This window comes from Megachile rotundata, chromosome 10 (assembly GCF_050947335.1).
Source record: "Megachile rotundata isolate GNS110a chromosome 10, iyMegRotu1, whole genome shotgun sequence".
Lineage (NCBI taxonomy): Eukaryota > Metazoa > Arthropoda > Insecta > Hymenoptera > Megachilidae > Megachile > Megachile rotundata.
Window position 1 is genome coordinate 10,901,345 of NC_134992.1, and position 24,670 is coordinate 10,926,014.

At 34.2% G+C, this 24,670-nt stretch overlaps 2 protein-coding genes across 13 annotated transcripts in view; both read right to left on the reverse strand.

Moving 5' to 3' along the window:
- The window catches only part of LOC100874698 (pikachurin), a 233,668-nt gene extending 227,124 nt beyond the window's left edge, over positions 1–6,544 (reverse strand). For all 9 annotated transcript variants that reach the window (XR_013039633.1, XR_013039632.1, XR_013039631.1 and 6 more), the window contains exons 1-2: positions 6,078–6,544; positions 1,269–1,661 (exon numbers count right to left, since the gene is read on the reverse strand). Coding sequence is in view for 3 of the 9 variants with exons in the window: in XM_076536382.1 (XP_076392497.1) it covers positions 1,269–1,383 (115 nt within the window). In the remaining 6 variants the exon portion in view is untranslated. The remainder of the gene's footprint in view (positions 1–1,268; positions 1,662–6,077) is intronic.
- Positions 6,545–10,630: 4,086 nt separating this feature from the next.
- LOC100874811 (putative ferric-chelate reductase 1 homolog) overlaps positions 10,631–24,670 on the reverse strand; it is a 36,291-nt gene continuing 22,251 nt past the window's right edge. For 3 of the 4 annotated variants that reach the window (XM_003701849.3, XM_012282006.2, XM_012282007.2), the window contains exons 5-12: positions 22,139–22,336; positions 20,924–21,019; positions 19,214–19,370; positions 16,994–17,220; positions 12,882–13,122; positions 12,680–12,792; positions 11,957–12,070; positions 10,631–11,886 (exon numbers count right to left, since the gene is read on the reverse strand). In XM_003701849.3, coding sequence (XP_003701897.2) covers positions 11,746–11,886; positions 11,957–12,070; positions 12,680–12,792; positions 12,882–13,122; positions 16,994–17,220; positions 19,214–19,370; positions 20,924–21,019; positions 22,139–22,336 — 1,287 coding nt within the window. In that variant the 3' untranslated portion in view covers positions 10,631–11,745. The remainder of the gene's footprint in view (positions 11,887–11,956; positions 12,071–12,679; positions 12,793–12,881; positions 13,123–16,993; positions 17,221–19,213; positions 19,371–20,923; positions 21,020–22,138; positions 22,337–24,670) is intronic. The other variant, XR_013039740.1, reaches the window with a different exon arrangement.

A 24,670-nucleotide genomic window follows, 5' to 3' on the forward strand; every position in this document is an offset into this window, starting at 1 on the left:
TTAACCCTTTGTCGTACCCTTCGACCCTATCGTGCCACACTCGGCAAGCACGTTACAGGTCAGATACAACAAACCTAAATAGTATTTGCACCGTGATCGAGTTTGGAGTTTAACCTCTTAGGCGCGCCACTATAGTGGCTTTCGCGACCATCTCTCTGTACGACGGTCCACTATAGTGACTCTCGCGAACGTCATCGTAGATTACATAGCGCCTTGGCTCACTCCACTGTCTCACTCACCGTTTCAATCGAACGATCTTCTTCATATGTTTTGATTCGCACTTTTTACCTTCACCACGTTTTATGAGAGTATTAACAAATCCCGCAAAAGTACATTACGTGCGAATAAAAGGCACGCCAAGTTTAGGCACCATCCTTGCACTGACGATGTTGGAAACATTCGGAAATTACATATTTTGTGAATTTTGGAAAGAGTAAATTATTAAAGTATATCGTGAATCAGTAAATTATCAAGGTATGTCATATGTTTGTAATTTTAAAGTAAATTTAATCAAAGTACATCATATCTTTGGGAAAATGAATTTAATCATGGAAAACTTTGTTTCAATGTACTTTCTAAGAGAGCAGCATACTCTTTGCGCTCGAGAGGTGCCTCAGTCGCCATTTTACTTAATAAAATAGTATAAGCATTTATAAATGCGAATGCGCATTTTTAACTGATTCCATAATAGGACACATGTGATGTATAAACATAGTAAAGCAAAAATTAGTAGAAATTATTAGTAAAGAAGTAATAATTTCATAAGAATTCATTTAACCCTTTGCGCTCCTTATTACCTACTAACTCCTCCGTTCACAAAATAGATCACGGTAGAAGTTCTGAATTAAACGTACAGCAACAGAGTGGTGCATGTGACAAATATATTTTTCCGCCATTATAAATAGAAAATAAACGAAAATATACATATACATGTATATATGTAACCACTGCATTTATCTGAATTATTTATAAGATCCAAAAGGAATGTGATGTAGAGTGTGCAGTAGGTTAACCTTTTAACTAGCAAGTTTTAAAGTTGTAGTCCGCAGTCAAATTACCTCCAAATGCAAACATTGCAGCAATAATCAGTTCTATCTAACAAGTACATTCTAACGTACTTTGAGAACAACATTCTACTATAATTGTATATATTATCATTGTGCTATAATTGTCGAACTCTGTCAGAGCTCTGTTCCTCCAGAGAAATAGCATAGAAGCATCATAAAGTTGAACCTGAAGAGTCTAATAATATTTGAGATTTGATTTACCTTGAAACGCAGCCTCGAACGTGGTCTTCTCCTCTTCAGGGTTTTGAGCGAGCACCCAGGCAACCGTGAGGTAACCGACGATCACGAAAAATCGGCAAACACCAAGTTCGGCCATCGTCCTGCGATGTACATGCACCACGCTGCCTCCTTCAAAGTTCACTTTCGCATATCTCGCGCGACTATCGAACCGGCCGATCGATTTGCCGCGAGTTTGTACGAGACGCGCACTGTTATCGAATAGCGACACTCGATTTAATCCGGCGAAAAGCGTAAGAACCCGTAACGAGCACTGCCAGAAACACCAAGTCCCGTGGAACACTTTTATGCTTCCTTCTTGTGTGTACAATACGAAAGCACTCGTCTCGAAAACACGTAGTACGTGAGACTAGAACTCTGAAAGAACGAATACGAGGTCGTGTCAAGGAGACTACTATATCGAGTATTGTAAACGCGACGTTCTGTTGAATATGGACGTGCACAATTTTTACCTATTCAATTTTATGTCTTTATGAAAAGAAGTGGTGCGATGTGGACTTTTTTGAAATTGGACGTAGGAGGTTTTTAGGAGAGGAAGAAGAAAGTAGACTTTTTTTAGAAACCTGGAGACTAGGAATTAAGAACGTGTAGAACCTGAGAGACTACGGAGAAACTAAAAACTTGTAGAACCTAGGGAGAGACTAAGGAGGAACTACAAACTTGAAGAACCTAGGGAGAGACTAAGAAGAAACTTGTAACTTGTAGACCTTAGGGAGAGACTAGGACCAAGACTTGTAGATTAAGTAGAAGGTACAAAGTAGAATTTAGAAAGAGACTAAGAAGCAACTAAAAACTTGTAGAACCTAGGGAGAGACTAAGGAGGAACTACAAACTTGAAGAATCTAGGGAGAGACTAAGAAGAAACTTGTAACTTGTAGACCTTAGGGAGAGACTAGGACCAAGACTTGTAGACTAGGTAGAAGCTACTTTGTAGAATTTAGAAAGAGACTAAGAAGCAACTAAAAACTTGTAGAACCTAGGGAGAGACTAAGGGGGAATTATAAAGTTGAAGAACTTGGGGAGAGACTAAGAAGAAACTTGAGACTTGTAGACCTTAGGGAGAGACTAGGACCAAGACTTGTAGACTAGGAAGAAGCTACTTTGTAGAATTTAGAAAGAGACTAAGAAGCAACTAAAGACTTGTAGAACCTAGGGAGAGACTAAGGAGGAACTATAAACTTGAAGAACCTAGGGAGAGACTAAGAAGAAACTTGAGACTTGTAGACCTTAGGGAGAGACTAGGACCAAGGCTTGTAGACTAGGTAGAAGGTACAAAGTAGAGTTTAGAAAGAGACTAGGAAGCAACTAAAAACTTGTAGAACCTAGGGAGAGACTAAGGAGGAACTACAAACTTGAAGAACCTAGGGAGAGACTAAGAAGAAACTTGTAACTTGTAGACCTTAGGGAGAGACTAGGACCAAGATTTGTAGACTAGGTAGAAGGTACAAAGTAGAATTTAGAAAGAGACTAAGAAGCAACTAAAGACTTGTAGAACCTAGGGAGAGACTAAGGAGGAACTATAAACTTGAAGAACCTAGGGAGAGACTAAGAAGAAACTTGAGACTTGTAAACATTAGGGAGAGACTAGGACCAAGACTTGTAGATTAAGAAGAAGCTACTTTGTAGAATTTAGAAAGAGACGAGAAAGAAACTGAAAACTTGAGGAACCTAGGGAGAGACTAAGAAGAAACCAGAAATTTATAAAATCCAAGAAGAGACGGAAATTTATGAAACCTAGAAAGAGTCTATGAAGAAACCAGGAATATGTGAAACAGAGAATGATTAGCTAGAAAGTAACAATTTGTAAAACCCAAGAAGAGACTAAGAAGAAATAACAAATTCCTACAAGTCAGATAGAAAATTTGTAAAATTCAAAGAGAGAGAAGACTGTAAGACCCAAGAACATAAGATGGATGCATGAAGAAACTAAGGGAAAAACTTAATGACCGTTTTTGTCACAGTTTCTCTTAACCTCGTACTTTAATTATATCGATTTTTAATCAACGTTCGATGCGTAACATTATTTTATTACCTTTATTACTACCTATCGTTCTACGTAAAGAAATATGAATTTCGGAGTGGTATTATCTACTTTTAAGTGGAGTACGGACTCAAGTCTGATACTAACCTGCGTTACAGACCTGGCACTATCTACTTTTAAGTGGAATACAGACTCAAGTCTGATCCTAACCTGCGTTAGAGTCATTCGAAACTAGTAGCCTTCTAAACAAAAAAGTCACTAAAAAGGAACAAAAATATAAAAAAATATCAAAACGAAACCTTGCTAACCTAAATAACAATTAAATTTGAATATACCTTATAATAACACGACTTAAACCCAATTATCTCTCGATTTGTTACAATTACCCCAATTCCGAATTTCCTAGTAAATTATTCACACAAAGTTGCTTAAAGCGATTTCAGAAGTTAAATCGAAGCTGAGAAAAGTAACAACTGGATGAGCACTTAAAGTTCTCAGAGAATTGTGTAGAAGCAAACATTATTCTAGATTCTGGCATTATATTGCTAGGTCGAATATCTGGTTCGTATCCGTTTAGATCGACGCGGGTTTCTTTCGTTCCTTTCTCTCCGTTTCTCACGAGAGCCCTTTTGCCTTCGCCGCTGTTTAACATTCAATTGTGCGTGTAATGAAACTCTCGGTGATATTTACCGTTCCTGTTACCCGTCGGTAAATGATCGATCTCTATGTTCCCGTTGATATTCAATGCAAATTCGCCCGGCGCCGTATGCATTTCGATATCAATATGCATATGTTTTATAGCGTGTCAATCTACCGGGTTATACATACACTTTCGAAAAAAAGGAGGCAAAAATGCGCGATGCATATTCCGTATGCGTACCGCCCCGATGGAATATACACATATTCCGAATAGAAAACAAAGTTATGGTACTTTAAGATTTAAATTTAGAAATCTAATGATGGCATAAAAATATTAAATTATTGAAAAATAATATAAGGGAAAATAAATGTAAGGATATAGAGATTTAGATATCAAAAAATATACGCTGATCTGGGTATATAGAAATCTAGGGATTTTCAAGGTAAAGAAGTTTGGAGTACAAAAATTTACAAATACAAAAAAATTTAGAATACAGGTATTTTGAGTATAGGGATTATTTAACTAGGGAAATATAGGATTTAGGGATTTTTTAGCATAGAGATTTCAGATTCTTGATATGTGAGATCTAGGAACTTTGCTATCTAGGAATTTTTTAATCTAGGGTTTTTCAAATCTGGAAACTTGAGATTTTAGGGAATTTTTAAATCTAGGGATTTTAGTAACCTGGGAATTCAGGATCTAGTGATTTTTTGGATCTGGGAATTTTTAGTCTAGGGATTTTTAAATAATTTTCAATCTAAATATTTGGAGATATAGATAACTTTTTATCTAGGGATTTTTTAGATCTAGGGATTTCAGTAACCTAGGAATTCAGGATCTAGTAATTTTTCGAATCTGGGAGTTTTTAATCTATGGATTTTTAAATAATTTTCAATTTAAATATTTGGAAATATAGGTAACTCGTGATCTAGGGATTTTGTAAATCTAGGGATTTCAGTAACCCAGGAATTTAGGATCTAATGATTTTTCGAATCTGGGAGTTTTTAATCTATGGATTTCTACACAATTTTTAATGCAGAAATTTGGAGATGTAAGTAACTTGTGATCTAGTGATTTTTTAAATCTAGGAATTTTAGTATCTAAGTGTTATTGAATCTAAGAACTTGAGAGTTTAGGGATTTGTTTAAATCTAGAGATTTCAATGCCTAAGTGAATATAGGAACTCAAGAGTTTAGGGACTTTTTAAATCTAGGGATTTCAATGCTTAAGATATTTAGGATCTAATGACTTTTCGAATCTGTCAATTTTTAGTCTAAGGATTTCTAAACAATTTCCAATTTAGAAATTTGGAGCTGTATGTAACTTGTAATCTAGTAGTTTTGAAATTTAGGAATTTTGTAATCTAGGATCTCTGCAATCTAGGGATTTTACATAGGAAATTTGGAATCCAAAAATGTTTGAGTATAGAAATAAATAGACCTGGTAATCTAGTGATATAATAATATAAAAACATAGGCTTTGAAAAATCTAAATTCTTAGAGAAATATAAAAATGTGATCTAGAAATAAAAATAGTTCTATTTGTCGTTAAATATTTAAAACCCGGTATCCCTATGTCCTTATGTTCCTCCGATAATTGTTTAACCAAATATCTAAGAATACAGGCATCAACGGATCTACAATATTGTAACCTAGAAATATCGAGATTCAAATCTTGAAAGCTAGTAATATAACGGTTGAGCGTAACACGAACAAACACGCACATTTTTAAAAAGCAATTCGTAGTGCCGTCACGACGGCGGCTTAAAACAAACGCGAACCTGATAACAACTATCCATCTTATTTAATACGATTCCTGAACACGATCAAATGACTTAAGCCGAAACGTCAACTATCGAGTACAGTAAACCGACGCTACTAAGGTCTCTACGTTCCTTAATCTTGCTAAAGTTCAATGACCACAATCGAACTGCTTCGGAACCGTAGTTATGTCACACGAATCGCAACAACGCAAATACGACATACCGATCAACCTTCCAAACAACTTCGCAAAACCACCTACACTATCAACGTAACTGTTATTTAATTTCGATCGTCGAATCGATTTCACCCCCGAAACTACGGTCACGCGAGAAAGAACGCGGTGGAAAAGGATCAAAAGGAAAAATAAAGGATTCGTTGGATCGTCGTACCTGTCAGAGTAGTATCACGCTCGTCGTCCCGAGACACGGGAAAGAAAAGTACTATTACTCGAGAACGTTGAACGCACACGCGAAACCGAAAAAAGACAGGAGCTCCGCGACAGCCGTCGACGCCGGCCGGTGTCTCCAATCGAACTGCGGGGGTTGGCCGACGGTGGCGCCGCCGAGGGACGCCGAGCTTCGCCGAGCTTTGCCGTGCGGCATGCGTCATAACGCCACCGCCTTCGATCGGCCGCCATTTTTTTTTTTGAAGCACGTTACTATCCCCTTGAAAACATTCCACCCCGTACGCTGTTTCCCGATCGGAGCTCAGGGCCGTATTTACTACGATATAGTCAAGAAAGCGTGCTACTATTATTTACATTTACGCTACAACTACCACATCTAATGATTTACCCATTTCAACATTTTTCTTGTTGTTTTCTTTCCTGCGATGCAATGATTTTTACCACTGTAGATGTAACTAATGTTACATAGTAATAATACATAGTAATAGAGTAAAAATAATAGAATAGTAAAAATAAATTTATTGATTCAATTTATTGACATAATAAATTTATTTTTATTACTTTATTATTTCTATATTTATTTTTACTCTGGCACTATGTATTATTAGCAATAAATTTATAAGCAATATGATCAATAAATTTATTGATACTATTTATTGATGCAATAAATTTGTTTTTACTACTTTATTATTTTTATATTTATTTTTACTCTATTACAATGTATTAGCAATAAATTTATAAGCAATATGATCATTAAATTTATTGATACTATTTATTGATGCAATAAATTTATTTTTATATTTATTTTTACTCCATTACTATGTATTATTATAAATAAATTTATAAACAATATAATCAATAAATTTATTGATACAATAAATTAATTTTTGTAATGTTATTAGTGTTTACTTTATTTATGTTGTTAAAATAATTTTGTTATGACTACCTGTACCCTATCTGTTCTTAACGTGTGAAGTTAAACTGGTTACTGAACTCGGAAACGTTTATTAGGTATTTAGTTGGATTTATCGATGTTTTGTTATCGTATGCACGTCTTATCTGACGCCATTATGAGCACAGTCACTATGTAATATAATAGTAATTCTAAATTACAAATTGCATTGATAAGAGGTAATTTGTAATTTATCGTGAAGCTTATGAAATAGTATGGTTTGTTGGACCCAAAATTTAGAATAAAAAAAAGAAAGAAAATAAATATATTACAATTTTGTACAATTCAGTTTATCATAAAAAAGAAAAAAGGCAGTATCTTCAACAATAAAATCTGTAATAAATGTTTCTGTAAAATAAATAATATAACCACTGAAAAATACAAAAATTAAAAATTGAATTAAATTATGAAATTAAAAAATTAAAAATGTAGTAAAATTGAAAATATCTACTGAAAGAATGTAAGTAGATAAAATAGGTTGACCTTCGGATATAATTCAAGGGCAACATAGTGAATGCGAAAGTTGGTTAAGTGTCTGAAAGTAATTTTCAAGAGACGTTTACTCAAAAGTACTTGATTTTCCTACCACCACTTGCATTTGATGGACCAAACTAACAGCCTAATAAAATCTTGGTAATACCACACACAACGCTGGCGTTAATAACGCGCCAAGAAATTATGGGTATAACCAAACCCTGAGCAAACCGAATCATAACCTGAACATAAAGTAGCCTAACCTAACTCTAACGTACCGTAACTCCAGACAAGTCTAATTTGAAGCTTCACAATATTGCTGCTGTTAAAAACACCTTAAAACATGCCAGTAAAAAAATTTAAGTATACATATCATTTAAAACCTCCCCAAATATAATATAAATCCTTATAATGTATAATATTATTATTAATAACAATAAATAATTTAATTTAAATTATAGTCACAGAGACTGAATTACAAAGTTCATTATTCTAATAAAAAAATTTAATTATAAATATCATTTAAAACCTCCCCAAATATAAAATGTATAATATGAATCCTAAATAATATTATTATTAATAACAATAAATAATGTAATTTAAATTATAGTCACAGAGACTGAATAACAAGTTTCATTATTCTAATAAAAAAATTTAATCATAAATATCATTTTAAACCTCCCCACATGTAATATGTATAATATGAATCCTAAATATATAATATTATTATTAATAACAATAAATAATTTAATTTAAATTATAGTTACAGAGACTGAATAACAAGTTTCATTATTGTAATAAAAAAATTTAATTATAAATATCATTTAAAACCTCCCCAAATATAATATGTATAATATGAATCCTAAATAATATTATTATTAATAACAATAAATAATTTAATTTAAATTATAGTCACAGAGACTGAATAACAAGTTTCATTATTCTAATAAAAAATTTAATTATAAATATCATTTAAAACCTCCCCAAATATAAAATGTATAATATGAATCCTAAATAATATTATTATTAATAACAATAAATAATGTATTTTAAATTATAGTCACAGAGACTGAATTACAAGTTTCATTATTCTAATAAAAAAATTTAATTATAAATATCATTTAAAACCTCCCCAAATATAATATGTATAATATGAATCCTAAATAATATTATTATTAATAACAATAAATAATGTAATTTAAATTATAGTCACAGAGACTGAATAACAAGTTTCATTATTGTAATACAAAAATTTAATTATAAATATCATTTAAAACCTCCCCAAATATAATATGTATAATATGAATCCTAAATAATATTATTATTAATAACAATAAATAATGTAATTTAAATTATAGTCACAGAGACTGAATTAAATTTTCATTATTCTAATAAAAAAATTTAATTATAAATATCATTTAAAACGTCCCCAAATATAATATGCAAAATATGAATCCTAAATAATATTATTATTAATAACAATAAATAATGTAATTTAAATTATAGTCACAGAGACTGAATAACAAGTTTCATTATTCTAATAAATTTTCAATATATATTCCACATTTATGTTCTTATTTTTATGTACACACGTTTATTATTTTCAACATCGTATTTGCATATTTCGGATGAATAAACATCCCCCGTCTGACGATCAGAAGTTTTGAATAATAAATAAAGATAGCATAATTATACCGTGCACCGAAGTCAATCGATACGCTATTTTGCGTTAACGTACAACAAATAACGATTGATCTCTGACATAGAAATTCAATTATCGAAAAAGTAATTTTGATATTGCGCGTACTGAACCGCGCAAATACGTGTCACGAATTTGTTTATATTAATGTAATTTATGCTCTCTGTATCATAATACGAACGATGAAGCCGTATTAACGAGCGGGCTTGAAATTTCAAATTCACAGTGATGAAACCGAAAATAAAATAAGGCGAAGAAGAGTCGAGGAAAGCGTTTTTACTTGAAGGAAATAAATACAGGTAGCTTGGCGACTTTCACTTATCCTTTAAGTTAATTCAAATACCACTTAAACCGATTAACAACGGCCTCTTGCAGTTAATCGAGTTCAGCCATCGCTCCATTCTCTCTATAAGGCCTTAACGATAAACGGATAATCCGTTGCTATAGAAAGCTCCGAACCAGGAAATCTCAGGCGAGTACAGTGGAATAAAATTATTGTAACAGAGGTCACGTTGGTGGAACTGGAACTTCTTTCTGGGGTTAATAATTAATTAGGGTAGTGTACTGAAGACTTAGAAAATTTAGGGGTTTGGTCATTTGGGAAACTTGGAATTGCAGGGGGTTGAGGATGAGAAAAATTGGGACATTGAAATTTGAGAATTTAGAGAACTGGGTAATTAAATGGTGGAAAATTTAGAAATTGAAAATTTGAGAAGTTGGGAATTTTTAAATTTGGAAATTTAGAAATTTGGTCATTGCAAGATTAGGGAACTTAGAAATCTGGGATTTTCAGAATTGGGGATTTGAGAGTTTGGAAATTTAGAAATTTGGTCATTGCAAGATTAGGGAACTTAGAAATCTGGGATTTTCAGAATTGGGGATTTGAGAGTTTGGAAATTTAGAAATTTGGTCATTGCAAGATTAGGGAGCTTAGAAATTTGGGATTTTCAGAATTGGGGATTTGAGAGTTTGGAAATTTAGAAATTTGGTCATTGCAAGATTAGGGAACTTAGAAATCTGGGATTTTCAGAATTGGGAATTTGAGAGTTTGGAAATTTGAAAATATCTGAGCTTAAAAATTCCCACATGGAAGTTAAAAATTGAGAAACTTGAAGATTTAGAAATTATAATACAGAACCTTGGAAATGTAACAATTGATAATTCAAAAATTTGAGAGCTTAGAAATTTGAAAACATCTAAGTTTAAAAATTTAAATACAAAAGTTAAAAATTGAGAAACGTGAAGATATATAAATTATACTACAGAACATTTAAAATATAGGAACAGATAATTCAGAAATTGCTGACTCCTCAAATTGGCTCCCCAAAGTCTCCACCTATCTACGTCACTGTCGCCCCCAGAGACTAATTATCGCGGAGGAACGCAGAAAGGGAAAAGAATACGAAATACCTTTAAAAACACTGTCACATTAATATCTGTATATATGCAAATACATACACGTATTTATGAAAAAATTTAAATAAAAGTCTTATTATATTATCTCTTCTGTGCGGTTCTGTTTCATTCGTTAACAATGAATAACATATTGAGAAAAATACATTATTGTACCGGTTAATTAAAGCGCAATTCTGTAATACTTTACACGAACTCCCATTCGCATTCATGTGTGGATGAAACATTTATTCGCAGTACAGAGTAAACCTTACACGACTTGTAGAAATGAAAAACACGTTACAAAAGCTAATACTGTAAATGTTATATAAATATAAAAATCCAGCGTATGTACTACTGCAGAAAGTAAAAAATGGGTAAGTGGATTTAAATATAAGAGCACCTTGAAGGATTCTAATAAGCACTGCGAACGATATCGCATCGAACACGAATATTAATGCCTTCTTTAGAAATCTGTGGATCTCGTTTAAGTCGTAATGTGGACGGACGTTTGTACATTTGTAAATCTTCTATTCAATTGAAAGTCAGTCTAAGATATTTAAAAATGGTTAGGTTGGTCCGTAAGTTCGTACTGTTCGATTCTCAAATTGAAAAATTAAAAAATTCCAAGCTCTAAGAACTTCACTTTTCAAATTTAGCTACTTTAAGAATTCATGTTTCAGATTTTTAAATTATAAAACATTTTTTCAAGCTTCCTCATGCCTCCGCTTATATGGCCCTTTCGAATACCGATGCCATATAAACTCCATAATAATTAAAATCCTGTCAACTCCGATAACAAAAATTATTCTCCAGAATTTATGAACCAATCTAAAGAGCAACCGGTTCGAAAAGAATGATCAAACCAATTTTCCAGCTTATTATACGATAACACCGTTCGTCGATTGCTGTTCTTAGCGGTTGTTCAAAGTTCGACGTGTCGAACGATATTGTCGTACAATTCGCTTTAACGATGGTTCCGTGTAAACCGTCGACTCGCGTCGATTGAAGACTCATTTACATATAAACAGTCACTCGAGAATATACGGTGCTTGCGATACAGCCCGAAACTTTATCGCGACGATAATAACGTTGAACGATCAATCGGGCGAAAAATCCCATACGCTTCCTATGTTAGTAGTTCTTGATGGTGTTCGTGAAGGTGACCCACGTGTCCTCTATGGGTGCCAGCACGGTGATGACGATGAGAGCCGCGGTGAACAGGGCGATCACCACGAAGTATATTCCGAAGATGGATTTCCTGATCCCGGAATGCTGAACACAGAATATCGAGTCACTTTTACAGATTCGTGTCGCATGGAGACTATTAACGAAAAAGACTTACCGGAGCGTCCTGTCTTGAATCGGGATGCACCATCGAGCCACGTGAATGCATGTCTTTCATCGGGAACGAATTCACCCTCTGACTGGCTTGCCTGTCAGAGGCACAACCGACGAACTACAACAATATGTTCATTGTTAGCATTGCAGCAATCGCAACTGTTTCCATTTAATTCCACATCGAGTTTTAATATACTGCAGTTGAAATATGTCGGAAAAATAACAAAACTTTTTATAAATTTTGTCAAAATAAATTTTTTTCCGACATACTGTTTTTGGTGCAGCTACTCGAGTCGATGTTCGACCCTATGACGCTGTTCAACCCAATTTGATTCGACCCTATTTCACCCTGTTCAACTCGATTTAACGCGACTTGTCCGAGGCAATCTTTATTCGAAGCAAGTTGAAATCTTTGCAGTATGACATTCGACCCGATTCCTTCCATATAGTCAAAGGGAAGGTACACCGTGCAACATAGGCTTCTCTTGATTAAAAGTATATTTGAAGACGAAGAGAATGTTGGAACAACCTGGAACCTGATAAATAATTTCCGTCTCTCTGCACTTTGCCATAACCTTTTTTCTTTCTAGCACAGTGGTACGAGTGTCTCATTATATCTTTTAAATGTTGAATATAGCTGATGCGCCTCGGTGGAATCTAGATTTTTTTTTTCAAGAGAGGCCTAAGATGCAACTCGGTTATATTCTAAATATAAAAACATTCTTACCGTGAGTATAAGGTGAGTCAGAATATGGAATACCACGTAGGCGACCAGAATCCAGTCGACCCATTCCGGGAGTTTGGCCTTATTCAACCGGACCGCGAAGAAAATTGCGATTACTGTGAAAGGAATTTCAATGCGGTGGCTAACCATTGTCCGTGAAGCGAACGGAAAAAGAGAAATATGAAACACACGAGGTGAAACTTACTGCCGCAAATCTGCGCTGCATTTCCAACGAACCAGTGCGCCCAATTGAAAAGGGGTCTTCGTGGTGCTCCGGGATGAGGTCTCATCGCTGCCATAAACGGTTGAACAAATGCCAGTATCGTTGTCGCTAATCCGAGGGACGCGTGTATCACCTCGGAACTCCATGCGCCCAATTCCACGAATATTATCACGAACGCCGCGATCGTCATGGACCATGTTAGTATCATGAAGAATCTGTGCCACTGGAATTAGAAATAAAAATTAATTAGTACGTATAGATCATATGTGAATGCATATGTGCATATATGTATATAGTCATAAATAAACGTATGTAGATATACGTAGCCATACATAAACTTACATAGACATACATACACATACATGACATACGTAGACACATATGTATAGACGTACATAGACATACGTACACATATATGTAAAGACATACATAAACATACTTAGTAGACATACATAGACATACATACACAGACATACATAGACATACATGATATACGTAGACATATATGTATAGACATACATAAACATACTTAGACATACATAGACGTACATACACATACATGACATACGTAGACATATATGTTTAGACATATATAAACATACTTAGACATACACAGACATACTTAGACATACATAGACATACATAGACATACATAGACATACATAGAGATACTTAAATATGTACTTCAATATAAGAGAGCAGTCCTCAACCTAACCATATCTCACTATTTAATATCCTCAAATTCTATCACTAGAAAAATCCTTGCGTCCCAACATCCACATATCCCTAGAATGTCCCACAAATATTCCTAGATCCCCCAGATCTCCATAACCGTATCAGAAGTCTAGATTTTAATAAATACAGGTCGGAGTATCGCGAACGATAACGATATCGCTGTTATAATATGTGGACGCTCGAGGCAAAAGTTAAATAACTCTCGAGAGTTAATAAGTATCCTTCAACCGTCTAAGATAAGTTCAATATTATCCTTGGACATCGGCCAAGCTTAAGCGTTCATCCGTTACGTTCGAGCACTCCAGGTTTTCAACAGCGTCAAGTGCACTGTACTCCAAAAGAAAATGTACCTCTCGCGTAAAAACGTTCAAACGATTACCCGTGAGAGAAGCACATCCGTTCACTCCTCTTCGGATTTCATTTTAAATGCAAGCTACTTCGTGTGCGGGTAATTCTGACACGTTACAATATAATTGTTACACGTGGTTACATTGTTTTAATCTAAATTAGCTGATGATCGCCGAACGTTTACAATTGTCAGCCGACGTTGAAGAGCAGATACACAAAATGGCGGACAGTGGCAGAGTTAATGGAGGAGGTTCACACTTATTTACGATCCTTACTTCAGCATCTGTCACATTACTGCAGTTACAATTATTCGTTCAATAATCATTGTTTTAATCTAAATTAGCTGATGATCGCCGAACGTTTACAATTGTCAGCCGACGTTGAAGAGCAGATACACAAAATGGCGGACAGTGGCAGAGTTAATGGAGGAGGTTCACACTTGTTTACAATTCTGTTTACTTCCGCATCTGTCTCGACACTGCACCTTAAAAAACTCCACTTTATTAAACATATGGTACTTGCTGTTCAAAAATAAATGATTCTGTGAGGTATACTGATGAGTGCTGTATTCGTAAAGACTTCATCTTTGCTACCATCGAGTCTCACAGTCGAATTTACGAAATCGAGTCATTAAAAGGGATCATGTACAGGGTGTCTTACATAAAGCAGTTGTGAGACAGCCTGTATGTAATGTTACGAGAGACACAGTAGTATTAATTGTTACTATTATAATATTATTGATAGTATTATTAATATAACAAATATTGATAACACCACAAATAGTTTTATCTAATAAGTACCTGCAAACACTCGTGTCAAGTAATGTACACAACCTAATGAAGATATATTTCTTCAGAGAAGGTTACACCCACTAAAAATCAATGAAACATATTGAACTCGATCGACAAACAGTTTATTCATTACCAAAAATGATTATCGCTAAACGTTTCATATAAAACACGGAGTTCGATGATCGTTTTTCCCCGATGCCCGTCAATTAAAATCTGATTACGCAAAACGATTAACGTGTCCACTTTAAATTACGATCGCCCATCGGCTGGTAATTCCGTGAAAGAGATGGTGCTAGGTGACATTATCATATTGCCCTCCTATTGGTGGTCCCTCTGATTAGCTTCCATACCAAATTCATGGACCGACGGTCAAACGCCAACGACCCACCGAATAGGTAACTCGCATGATATATTCAGAAATTTTCAAGTTCACGAGTTTTTCGGTTCAAGTGCTACTGTAGGTTATTAAGTATGTGATTTTGTAGTTGTCCAGTTTTCTGAATTTGGGAAATATGTGGTGGGTTTTGGAAGTTGTGCAAGGTTGGAGATTATTCAATTTTGGAGTTGTTGAATTTGTAATTTCACAAGGCATTATTTTGCAAATTTACTACATTTGCAAATTTGTCAATTTTCAAATTTCTAAATTTTTCAATTTTCCAGTTTCTCAAGTCCCAAACCTCTAAATTTCCAAATTTCTAAATTCCCAAATTCCTAAATTTCACAATTTCTCAATTTCTAAATCTCTGATTTCCCAAGTTTCTAATTTCCCAATTTCTCAATTTCCAAATCTCTGAATTCCCAAGTTTCTAAATTTCCCATTTCTCAATTTCCAAATCTCTGAATTTCCAAGTTCCTAAATTTCCCATTTCTCAATTTCCAAATCTCTAAATTCCCAAGTTCCTAAATTTCCCATTTCTCAATTTCCAAATCTCTGAATTTCCAAGTTCCTAAATTTTCCAATTACTCAATTTCCAAATCTCTGAATTCCCAAGTTCCTAAATTTCCAATTTCTCAATTTCCAAATCTCTGAATTCCCAAGTTCCTAAATTTCCCATTTCTCAATTTCCAAATCTCTGAATTTCCAAGTTCCTAAATTTCCCAATTTCTCAATTTCCAAATCTCTGAATTCCCAAGTTCCTAAATTTCCCATTTCTCAATTTCCAAATCTCTGAATTTCCAAGTTCCTAAATTTCCCAATTTCTCAATTTCCAAATCTCTGAATTCCCAAATTCCTAAATTTCCCATTTCTCAATTTCCAAATCTCTGAATTTCCAAATTCCTAAATTTCCCATTTCTCAATTTCCAAATCTCTGAATTTCCAAATTCCTAAATTTCCCATTTCTCAATTTCCAAATTCCTAAATTTTCCATTTCTCAATTTCCAAATCTTTAAATTCCCAAATTCCTAAATTTCCTATTTCTCAATTTCCAAATCTCTAAATTCCCAAATTCCTAAATTTCCCAATTTCTCAATTTCCAAATCTCTGAATTCCCAAATTCCTAAATTTCCCATTTCTCAATTTCCAAATTCCTAAATTTCCCAATTTCTCAATTTCCAAATCTTTAAATTCCCAATCTCCCAATTTCCAAATCTCTAAATTCCCAATCTCTCAATTCCCAAATCTCTAAATTGCTAAATTTCCCAATTTCTCAATTTCCAAATCTCTAAATTTCCCAATCTCCCAATTTCCTAAATTTCCCAATTTCTCAATTTCCAAAATCTCTAAATTTCCCAATCACCCAATTTCCAAATCTCTAAATTCCCAATCTCCCAATTCCCAAATCTCTACATTCCCCAATTTCCTAAATTACCAAACTCCTAATCCAAATGTCTAAATTCTCAAATCTCTACCTTATCCAAATTCTTAAATTTCCAAACTACCTCTCCAAATTCCTAAATTCCTAAATTTCCAAATTTCCCAAAATTACCCACTCAATACCTATTCATCCTCCATCGCCTCTATTGATAACATATCAATCAAAACTCCTAATTATACCAATGCAATAATGACTATACACAACTCTTCAACCCTTCAACCCTTCAAACCTTCAACCCTTTATATTCTCAGCCTTTCAACGGTCAAACAAAGACCCATTTAACTATGCAGTTTAACAGATACTAGTTTAGCAGATACTAGTTTAACAGATACTAGTTTAACAGATACTAGTTTAACAGACACTAGTTTAACAGATACAATCACAATACAAAGTGAATACTTACAGCGAACCATTGGTCCTTTCCACATAATTGCGAACCGACCCATGTTTGCCTGTAATATCTGGCGAGCAGGATACCGATCGACGCCGTACCGATCCAAGATGCCAGCATCAAAGCACCGTGCACTCGAATTAAAATGTTGCTGGCTGTTGTGAAACCTCCGACGTCGGATAATAATTTTGCTGCACCGGTCGCGTCGTATGCTGTGTCGTGAAATCCTACGCCGTTACCTAAATGTTAACATAAATCATTCTTTAGTAAATCATTTTTAATTTTTTTAATGTTGAATGGAGGATTTAAGGAGACAGATGTGCAAATTTATTTATTTAGTTTAGCTTATTTAATTACTTTTATTTAGCTTATTTTCAAATTTAAAGATTTTTACATATAACAAAATTTACATATTTTTGTCTTCAAATTTAGTAATTTATAGATCTACATATTTACAAATTTTTTAATTTATAAATTTGCATGTTTACACATATTTAATTTTTAAATTTACATAATTTTGAATATTTGAAATAAAAACAATTTTTTAATGTAGATGTACAAAAATGTTCAAACTTGTAAATTTACAAACTACACCATTTACAAACCATCAATTTTTAAATTGATATACAGACAAGTTCAAAAATAATGCTTTTCAAATTGAAACCTCTAGACATGTTCCAATTCACAAATTTTTAAATTTGTTATATTTTGAAGTTAGAAATGTTCAATTTTATTTCTCAAAATTACAAGTGTCTTATTCAATTCATTAACATCTTCAAACTACAAACATTCAAAACAAAAAATCTATAATATACAAGCTTCAAAATACGAACATAAAATGCCGTTCCCATAGTAAACATCCCAACAGTGGCAATATAACGCAAGTCTACTGTACATCGTGTGAACTCGCAGCGAAGAAAGTATCGCGGTATAACATTCGATTCCCAATGCTACAACTTCCTTATTTTTAACACCCTGTATAACAAGCTCGGGGAATAGAGGCATCCTCGAGCGAAAAACTCGAGAAAGAACGAGCTAGTGTTACGAGTCTGTATTTATTAGAAGTTGACAAAGGTTTACGACGTTCTCGACGAAGTCGTGATACGCAGCTGTTTTTGAGTTCGAAGGTTTAGTTTTATAGCGGATATGCGCTCGAGTGGAATGCGTCCTTACAAAAACTCGACTTTATCGTTCAGACTTTTTAGAGTCTTATTCTCGATGGAGGATACTGTTACGGAGTTGTAACTTTCTCAGTGTAGATTATTTTTAACTGAACAAAAATTTATACCATTTTTGTAAGTTTTGTCTCTGGAGATATTCTTTGTTTTCATAATTTTGTTACTTTATGATTTTACAACTCCTATTTCCTTATTTCAGTAAAATATGAATTCATTCTACGTTGAACCCATCACTACTAAACGTCACTATCTACGATTTTACTCTAATCAAAGTATGTTGTAGTCCATGTGAAATTAGGGAGGGTTTATGTCATCATTTTGTCCGTTTCGAGTTTGTTAAAAAATAACAAGCTTTCAAAGTTTGCAATTTTTACCCATTTTTAAGAAAATAGGCTTCACTTACGAATTTTTTTCTCAGAAACTACTCAACCGATTTACATAAATTCTTTTGTGTTTTATTCACAAAGGATTATGCTATTTTAAAATATTTTTTGTGACCTCGTCCATCTATTTTATAATAACGAAAAATTTTAAGGAAAACCAGTCGGAAGAACACTAGTTGTGGCACACCCTGTATTAATTTATAAACAGGCTTCACTTACGAATTTTTTTCTCAGAAACTACTTAAACGATTTGACTAAATTCTTTCCTGCTTTATTCACAAAGGATTATGCTACTTTAAAATATTTTTTGTGGTTTTGTCCATCTGTTTTATAATAACGAAAAATTTTAAGGAAAACCAGTCAGAAGAACACTAGTTGTGACACACCCTGTATTAATTCATAAACAGGCTTCACTTACGAATTTTTTTCTCAGAAACTACTCAACCAATTTAACTAAATTCTTTTTTGTTTTATTCATAAAGGATTGAACTATTTTAAAATATTTTTTTTAATTCCGTCAATTTGTTATGGAATGTCGAAAAATTTAAACAAATTGTTTTTTTGCGTTCTTTTCAATGTCTATCTGTCTAAATGAATGACCTATCTGGAATGACCCAGCTGTAAGTTTCTAAAGTATATCGAAAGAAAAAAATGTATGAACAATGACATACTCTTTAAGCTTTTTCCAGCAGCTACAAGAAGATTGTAGGGTTTATTGACGAGATCGAATTCGCGACCCTCCACGACCGTCGTCTTCTCCCGCCAGAATTTGCAGGAGATCACGTCATCCACGACTGAACCCGACTCCTGTTGAACGGCACCTTCTTGCTGGAAAGTAAATCGTAAATAGAGCAAGGTCGCTCGATGTTTCTTACGAACAGCGAAATAATTCAATAGTTCTCGAGGAGTGATCGGTAACGATGTTACGTCGCGTGCGAAAGTCGACCTTCGCTGTGGAATTCGTTAACTTTACTCACTTTAATGGTTTTAATTGATATCATTTATTTTTCAGTTTCAACGTTTCCATGATTATTTTGTCAAAATTATTTTGTTAGTAATTAACTTGATGTGAAATGTATTAGTGACACTATAGGAATTTACAAATTTTTCTTTATTTTCAAATTGGGAAGATTTAAAAGATTTTGTGTTTAGAAGGTTTTAGAAAGTTTCAATTTTCGAGTTTTCAATTATTCAATTGTTGAATTATTCAGTTGTACAACTTTTCAATTTCACAACTTTTCAATTCCACAACTTTTCATTTCTACAACTCTTCAATTCTACAATTTTTCACTTCTACAATTCTTCAATTCTACAATTGTTCAATTGTTCAATTGTACAATTGCCCAATTTTTCAATTGTTCAATGATTCAATGATTCAATGATTCAATTATGCAATGATACCATTATTCAATGATACAATTATTCAATGATACAATTATTCAATGATACAATTATTCAATGATACAATTATTCAATGATACAATTATTCAATGATACAATTATTCAATGATACAATTATTCAATGATACAATTATTCAATGATACAATTATTCAGTTATACAATTCTTCAGTGATACAATTATTCAATGATACAATTATTCAATTATACAATTATTCAGTTATACAATTATTCAGTGATACAATTATTCAATGATACAATTATTCAATAATACAATTATACAATTATACAATTAAACAATTATACAGTTATTCAATTGCTCAATTATTCAATTCTACCATTATTCAATTACTCAATTATTCAATTCTACAAGTCCGCAATTCTACATTTGCTCAATTGTTCAATTATTCAATTATTCTGCAGCATTCTTCAAATTTTAAACTCTAATTTCCCAACCTTTCAGTTCTGCAGTTTTTCTATTTTTCGATTTACATCATAAATATTTATCGACGCAAATATTCAAGAATCTAAACAACAATTGTGCAATTCGTACATTTAAAAATGTCGAAATCTTCAAGCACGCAAGATTTCTACTTCGAAACTCGAACACCCGTACGCGTAATAAATATTTAAACGAAAGAGCTTCGTACGTTAAATAATTGACCCGCTGTAGAAGCGGTTTGAAATTGAACAAATGGAGATAAAATGAGGTATGAATTATGAACGGTAAGAAGATAGCGGGCGGTATCGCGTCAAAGCTTGATCGGGCTGAAATATTAATCGGATTCAAGCCGCCGCGAATAAAATATCTAAGCTGCAGGATATAAGTAGCCTCGTCAACTTTGCACTCGTAAAGGTTCGAATAATAAACGAATGAAACTCGTTACTTAAACAGCTCATTACTTCGCACGGCAGAATTTAATATTCAGCCAGAGAGAGTGTTTTAACATTCTCTTGCGAGCATGTATAATGGGATACGTACCATGGGCTGCCGTATATTTTGCTTCCCGGAGTTCCAAGACATGTGCAATCCAACTTCGCCGCCTTCGTTTGTACATTCGACTACGCTGTCTTCGCCCTGTAAAACAAATTCGATTATTGTTCATACCTTTTAATTATTCGATCGTTTATAAATGACTACAAAGGCAGTAAATAAGTAACTAAATAAATGACTAAATATATGACTATCTAAATGACTAAATAAATGACTAAATATATGACTAAATAAATTACTACAAAAATGATCAAATAAATAATTACATAAATGACTAAATAAATAACTAAATATATGACTAATTAAATGACTAAATATATGACTAAATATATGACTAAATGTATGACTAAATAAATGACTATATAAATGACTACATAAATGATCAAATAAATAACTACATAAATGACTAAATAAATAACTAAATATATGACTATCTAAATGACTAAATAAATGACTAAATAAATACCTAAATAAATGAATAAATAAATGACCAACTAAATAATTACATAGATGACTAATTAAATGGCTAAATATATGACTAAATAAATGACTATATAAATGATTACATAAATGACCAAATAAATAATTACACAAATGACTAAATAAATGACTAAACAAATGTATAAATAAATAAATAAATTCTACGTCACACCTCTTCCAACTCACACAAAATTCTAAACACTTTAACAATAAGCAAAAGTACATTTCTTCTACAAAACCAGAACTACATAAGCAAACTTTTCACTAGAATCGAACACGTGTCATGTGGAAGTGCATCTCCATATACAGGGTATCTCACAACTAATATAACTCTCGGAATTGGTGGGGTTCGAGATGCTGAACAACTTTTTCCTTTGCAAAAATTTGCTCTGAAGCTTCATTTTTGAATTATTAAGGAAAAACACTGACCAGTCAGAGCACGAGGATTACACGCGCTCAGCCGGTAGGCGGAGCTGTCTCGCGTCTGCGCACACGTCTCGCGCTCTGATTGGTACGCGTTTTTCCTTAATAATTCAAAAACGAAGCTTCAGAACGAATTTTTGCAAAAGAAAATCTTATTCAAAATCACGTCAGCTACCATTTCACACTACACATAATTGTGTGTACACTAATGTGAGACACCCTGTATATTTCAAAGTTCGTATATCATAATAATTTCACTACAGCGCCAGTTTACTAAGCTGACAAGATCAATCGAATTACCATTTTGCTGTCCTCCGATAAACCAACAGCAACGTATTTGCTGTCACGTGCTTGCAGCTCGAAGAGATATCGTTCGCCACGAACGAGGACCGTGACCACCGCCATACAGTTCTTCGTCTCTGTACATTTCGCTGGTGTGCCAAAACAATTCTTCGTTGTGCCACATCCAGCGTACAAAGGATTCTCGGAGTCTTTTGTCTAAAAACAAAAATAAAATGAAATTTGTATAGATGGATGTATTAATACATTATTAAAGTTATATTATTAAAGGTAGTAACTGTGGAGGGTTGATTGATGAACGGGTTAAGGGTACATTAACTAATGTTGGTAAGTATCATATTTTGGGTGAATTAATATTTTTAAATCTCTACGTCCTCTAATCTCAACATTCCCAAATTTCTACGTCCCCAAATTCCTACGCCTCCAATTCCTTACGTCCCCAAATTCCTACGTCCCCAAATTCCTACGTCCCCAAATTCCCTACGTCCCCAATTCCATTCGCCCCGAATTCCATACGTCCCCAATTCCATACCTCCCTAATTCCATACTTCCCCAATTCCATACGTCCCCAAATTCCTAGGTTCCCAATTCCGTACGTCCCTAATTCCATACTTTCCCAATTCCATACGTCCCCAAATTCCTAGGTCCCCAATTTCCTACGTCCCCGAATTCCTACGCCCCCAATTCCCTACGTCCTCAATTCCATATATCCTCAAATCTCTACGTCCCCAATTCCCTACGTCCCCAATTCCATACGCCCCGAATTCCATACGTCCCCAATTCCATACGTCCCCAATTCCATACGTCCCCAATTCCATACGTCCCCAATTCCATACGTCCCCAATTCCATACGTCCCCAATTCCATACGTCCCCAAATTCCTACGCCCCCAATTCCCTACGTCCCCAATTCCATACGTCCCTAATTCCATACGTCCCCAATTTCCTACGTCCCCAAATTCCTACGCCCCCAATTCCCTACGTCCCCAATTCCATACGTCCCCAAATCCCTACGCCCCCAATTCCCTACGTCCCCATATTCCATACGTCCCCAAATCCCCACGTCCTCAATTCCATACGTCCCCAAATCCCTACGTCCCCGTATTCCATCTTCCTCAATTCTCTGCATCCCCAAATCTCTACATGCCAAGACCTCTGCGTCCCAAACTCTCATAACCCAAAAATTGCAAACTCCCAAATTCTCAAACCCCCATACACACATTTCAAAGTCTCCAAAATCTACTCCACATCCCATGAATCTATCCCTCCATCATCCACACTACTTCTCCTAATTCCACATTACATCCTACCAACCTAACCCAACACCCTGGCCGGCGTAATTAGACCCGTAACCAACCTAACAACCTAACATTTCCCAAACCCCGTACGAACTTGCAGAACGCAATATCGAAAAAAGCGGCATACGACTACGTTAAGAATATTTTCATCTCGCAAGAAAAACTGCGGACCATAAATCAAAATCCTGTGCAGCAAGAAATTTAAATATCTCGAACAGAGACTTAATGTAATAAAACGAAACAATAAAGGACGGGTATGCTCGCATAAATGTTAATGCAAAGCTCATCCATCAAGCAGCCTCCATTTATCGCCGGTCATGAATCAGCGGGAGGCGGGAAACTTTCAACAGATTCTCGCAAGATTTATTTTCACCGAAAATGCTGCTTTCGTAATATATACGCGTGTGTATGTAAGCAGGCTGCATGGCGGCGCGGTTAATGGGCTAGCTCAGACCTTCGGTCTGGAAACTCATCGATAAAGTTTCCAACCGAGAAACAGGCGGATTCATTCGCCTTTTCTCACGGCGATCTCGTTTCGAAAGTAGACCGGTAACGAGGACGACACGCAAAAAAATTAGCCGACCCGTATCTTGTCATTTGTCGTTCGTTAATCTGCTTGGACTAAGGTTACTTTAGAAACCTTTGGACAATGATGTCTGGAGGTGTGATTAAACATGGACATCTTTGTAAGATTTGCATGTTGCTTGGACTGGTGTTATATTTAGTGTGAAATGGAAAATTAAATGGAACTGCATTCTTTAATACTAAAACTACCAAATCAGTCAAATGACCGCTCCACAAGTTTCTTATTATAAGGTACACATTTTGTTATAATACATTCCTTGAAATCAGAATTGATTTTCATGAAGATAAAGATTAAATGTGTGTACTAATTTATGCTTCGTCGTTTGTTTATTTATTTTTGAACTTCATTTTTAATTTCAAATTAAATACACATTATATGGTGGTAGGTTTAGTGTTAATGTGTCACGTGTATGTGTTCATATGACGCATGTATGTGGTCATGTCGTCACATATGACATATGTAGTCATGTAGTCATATATGACATATATAGTCATGCAGTCACATATGACATATGAAGTCATGTAGTCACATATAATGTAAGTAGTCATGTAGTTACATATGATGTATGTAGTCATGTAGTTACATATAACATATGTAGTCATGTAGTCACATATGACATATCTAGTCATGTAGCCACATATGACATATGT